A 4,660-nucleotide genomic window follows, 5' to 3' on the forward strand; every position below is an offset into this window, starting at 1 on the left:
CCCCTGTGCTTGTGTTCCCTCTCTTGCTCTCTCTCTCTTTCTGTCATAAATAAAAATCTTAAAAAAAAATAAAAAATAAAAAGTTATACAAAGAGTTACACTCAAACATTATAGATAAATCAAAATTGAATTCTAAAAATTGTTCCAGTAACCCAAAGGTAGGAAAAAGAAAGCAGAAATGAAAACAGACAGAAAAAAAATAGAAAAAAAAATGGCAGACTTAAGTCCTAACATATTACTACCTTAAATGTGGGGCACCTGGGTGGCTCAGTCGGTTAAGATTTGACTCTTGATTTCAGATTAGGTCATGATCTCAGGGTCGAGAGACCAGGCTCCATGTGGGGCTCAGCACAGGAGGGAGTCTGCTTCAGATTCCCTCTCCCTCTGCCCCTCCCCTTGCTCACGTGCATGTGTGCACATGCACTCTCTCTCTCTCTCTAAAATAAAGGGAAAAAAATCTTTAAAAAAACTGCCTTAAATGTAACTGACCTATATACACCAATTGAGAGACGGAGATTGGCAGAGTGGATTAAAAAGCATGACCCAACTACATGCTATGTACAAAAAACTCACTTGAAGTATAATAATATTGGGAGGTTGAGAATAAAAGGCTAGAAAAATATATATCATGCAAACAGTAATAAAGAAAAAGTAGTGGTTATATTAATACCAAATAAAATAGACATTAGAGCAGAGAAGAGTACCAAAGACAGGCAAATTACATAATGATTAAAGGAGTGAATCCATCAAAAAGACAGAGCAATCCTAAGTATGCAGAATTTGCAACAGAGGTGCAAAATATGTGAAGCAAAAACCTGGTAGAGCTGAAAAGAGAAATAGAAAAAGGCGCAGTTACTGTTGGAGACTTCCTACATTCCTCTCTCAATGATAATAGAGTTAGACAGAAAGTCAGGAAGTATATAGAAATCAACAACACTATCAACCAATGTGATCTGAAGAACATTTATAGAACATGTCACCCAATCATAGCAGAATAGTCATTCTTTTCCAGTACCCATGGAACATATGTCAAGATAAAACATATTCTGGGCCAGGAACAAACCCCAGAAAAAAATATTTTTTAAGTAAGCTCTCTGCCCAACATGGGGCTTGAACTCATGACCCCAAGATCAAGAGTCACATACTCCACCCACTGAGCCAGTCAGGCGCCCCCAAACCCCAACAAATTCAAATGAATTGTGTTTAAATATGTATGTTCTCCAACTGCAAAGGAATCAAAGTTGAAATCAAAACCAGAAAGATAACAGGAAAATCTGCAAACACTTGGAAACGAATAATTCCCTCCTAAATAACCCATGGGCCAAAAGAGTCTCTAGGGAATCAAAAAAATACATTGAACAGAATGAGAATGGAAATACAATATACCAAAACTTGTGGTTTTTGACAAAGGTGAAAAACCAATTCAATGGAAGAAGTATAGCCCTTCCAACAAATGATTCTGGAGCAATGGAACAACAACAGGCAAAAGAATATACTAAGACCTAAGCTTCAAACTTTACACAAAATAGATCACAGATGTAACTTACAACCTAAGGCTATAAATCTTTGAGTAAAAGACACGACAAAATCTTTGGGATCTAGAGTTAGCTAAACAGTTCTTGACACCAAAATCATGACCCAGAGGAAGAAAAAATGATAAATTGCACTCCATCAGAATTTAAAACATTTGCTCTGAGAAACACCAGCTGAAAAGATGGAAAAGACAAAGTCACGGTGCGAGAGAAAATATTTGCAAACCACATATCCAACAAAGAACTATTATCTATAATATGTAAAGAACTCTTAAAACTCAACTGTAAAAAAAACAGTATAATTGTACAATGGGCAAATGACAGAAACATTTTACCCAAGAGGATATGGCATAGATGGCAAGAGAACACATGCAAAATTGGACCTGATTAGCCACTAGGGAAATACAAGTTAAAACCACAGTGAGATGTCACTTCACATACATTAGAATCACTAAAATAAAAAATAATGACAATACTAAATGCTGGTAAGGATGAAGAGGAACTGGATTCCCCATACAGTGCTGGTGGGACTGCACAATGGTACAGCCACTCTGGAAAGTCATTTCTCAAAAAATTAAAATACACTTATAATATGACACAGCATTTGCACTCTTGGGCGTTTTCCCCAGAGAAATGGTGAGTTTTGTTCACATAAAAACCTATATAAGAATGTTTATAGCAAGTTTATTCATAATAACTTCAAACCGGGAACAACCCAGAGTTCTTCAACAGGTGAGTGGCTAAACAAAGTACAATGTATCCATATCATGAACTACTACTTAACAATAAAAGGAGCTAAATTTAAGATATGCAACAAATTGAACAAATGTCCACTTTCCTCATTTGCAATAAGATATCTGTGTATGCGGAGCACCTGGGTGGCTCAGTGGATTAAAGCCTCTGCCTTTGGCTCAAGTCATGGTCTCAGGATCCTGGGATCAAGCCCTGCATCGGGCTCTCTGCTCAGCGGGAAGCCTGCTTCCTCCTCTCTCCCTGCCTGCTTCTTTGACTACTTGCCTGCTTCTCCGTCTATCAAATAATTAAATAAAATCTTTAAAAAAAGATATCTGTGTGTGTGTGTTTTTGGGGGGGGGGGGATGTCTCAAGGACCTTCCTGTTTGGGAATTCAAGATACAGGTGAGCAGAGTGAGGCAGAATGGGAGCATATTTGGAAGAGCTTAGGGCTTGTATTTATTTTATATTTTATGTTTTAGAACGTTTAGAGATCCAAAATAAACAGAGGGAACTGGCTCGATGAATGCCAGCTATTGTGTTTCACGGGCATCCTAAGGAGTCCATTTTGGAAGCCGGGAAACTCAGGAGGAGGAGAGTTTAGGGTAGTTGCATTCTGTCAGCAAAGGCCATAGAGTCTGCTCAGTTGCAGTGAGTGAGTTTAAGAAGAGTGGCGTTGCCTTCTTACACTGAGATCTGACATTTAAGTTAGTGTGAGACCTAACCTGAAAGGACTCTGTTCCCAGGAACAGTAGGAAATGTAAAGGTTCACCAGTCTGGGGACCTGAAAAACAGGAAAGGCTCATTGCATCCTGAACACTAGGAGTAAAAGAAAGTCTACCGTCAGAGCACACGTAGCTGGTGGTAGAGTATTTATGTGATTCTCAGGCATGACCAGCGTCTGTATTGTGCTCAGATTTGGAAATGAAGTAGGGACTGAATCCACGAACGGTTCTCCAAGGCTGATTGCTACACATAATATTCGAAGTCTAGGTTCTATGCGCGGGATTCAAACCTGGCTAAAACCGGAAGCAACCGTTGCTACGGGGTCTAATGGGGGTGTATTTAGGGTCTCCCAGCAGCCAATCCTAGTGCCAGGCGCTTTCTAGGGGGCGTAACCACTAAAGCCAGTGGCCAATGGCAGAGGGCCGTGAATAGGGTGAGAGCGACCACTTGGTGACGTGAGTCAAGTGCAGCGGCGGCGAGGGGAGGCCGAGGACCCACGGCGTGTTGTGGGGTTTGTGTTGTTAGTCAGAACCATAGCCCGTACTTCAACTGCCACCCATCTTCGATCCTCACCTGCCGGTAAACATCATGGAAGATTCTCAGAGTGAGCAACAGCGGATAATACGACGCCACCAACGTGAGAAAAAGGAGCTGCAGGCCCGCATCCAGGTCATGAAGAACTCGGTCCCCAAGAGCGACAAAAAGAGAAGAAAGCAGTTGCTCCTAGACGTGGCCCGCCTTGAGGCAGAGATGGAGCAGAAGCACCAGCAGGAGCTGGAGAAGTTCCGAGAGAGCTTTCCTGATAACGGCAACCTCGACTCTGTCACGGAAGATCTCGCCAAGATGGATCTTGAGAACCAGCCTCCGCGGCAGTCCCGGGCCCAGAGAAGGCGCGAAAGAAGGGCGGCTCTCGAGAGAGAGCGCCAGGAGAGGATCACTGAGGCCGAGATGGAGCACCTGGCTAGCTTCCGCCGCGATGAGGAGGAGAAGCTCGCCACCATCCTACGGTGCAAGAATCTGGAGCTGAAGGATATCCCGGCCGATGGCCACTGCATGTATCGCGCCATCCAAGACCAGCTGGTGTTCTCCGTGACGGTAGAGAGCCTGCGGAAACGCACCGCCGATTACATGCGCAAGCACGTGGACGACTTCCTGCCCTTCTTCAGCGACCCGGACACCGGCAACGCCTACAGCCGCGAAGACTTCTTGAGCTACTGCGAAGACATCGTGCGCAGCCCGTCGTGGGGAGGCCAGCTCGAGCTGAGGGCCCTGTCACACGTCCTGCAGACGCCCATCGAGGTGATCCAGGCTGATTCGCCCGCTATCGTCATCGGGGGGGAGTACACCCGGAAGCCGCTCACCCTCGTCTACCTGCGCTACGCTTGCAACCTCGGGGAGCACTACAACTCGGTGAGGCCGCTCGAGGCCGGCGCCGTCGGGGGCGCGGCCCCGCGGCTTTTCTAGGCCGGCCGCTGTTGTCGTCGTTGTCGTCGCCATTGCTGCCGCCGCCGGCACTGGAGCCGAAGCCGCCGCCGCGCCTCCTCAGTAGGCTCCGTTTTGTTTGTTTGTTTGTTTGTGTTTGTGTGTGTGTGTGTGTGTGTGTGTTTTCCCCCTTCGGTTTTCTCGGGGGGGGGGGGGGGTTCTTGCTTTGTTTTACTTGAAAGGCGTAC

The 4,660-nt window shown here is 45.1% G+C and overlaps 1 protein-coding gene across 1 annotated transcript; it reads left to right on the forward strand.

Annotated features, from left to right (window-relative positions):
• Positions 1-3,578: 3,578 nt before the first annotated feature.
• Positions 3,579-4,454, forward strand: OTUD6A (OTU deubiquitinase 6A). The gene has a single exon (XM_045994521.1). It carries the CDS (start codon positions 3,579-3,581, stop codon positions 4,452-4,454), a length of 876 nt encoding a protein of 291 aa, XP_045850477.1.
• The last annotated feature ends 206 nt before the right edge of the window (positions 4,455-4,660 follow it).

The sequence above is a fragment of the Meles meles genome, chromosome X (assembly GCF_922984935.1).
Source record: "Meles meles chromosome X, mMelMel3.1 paternal haplotype, whole genome shotgun sequence".
NCBI lineage: Eukaryota > Metazoa > Chordata > Mammalia > Carnivora > Mustelidae > Meles > Meles meles.

Bases quoted from the DNA above. Each gene is read 5' to 3' on its own strand.
- OTUD6A (XM_045994521.1), top strand. From the start codon at position 3,579: ATGGAAGATTCTCAGAGTGAGCAACAGCGGATAATACGACGCCACCAA.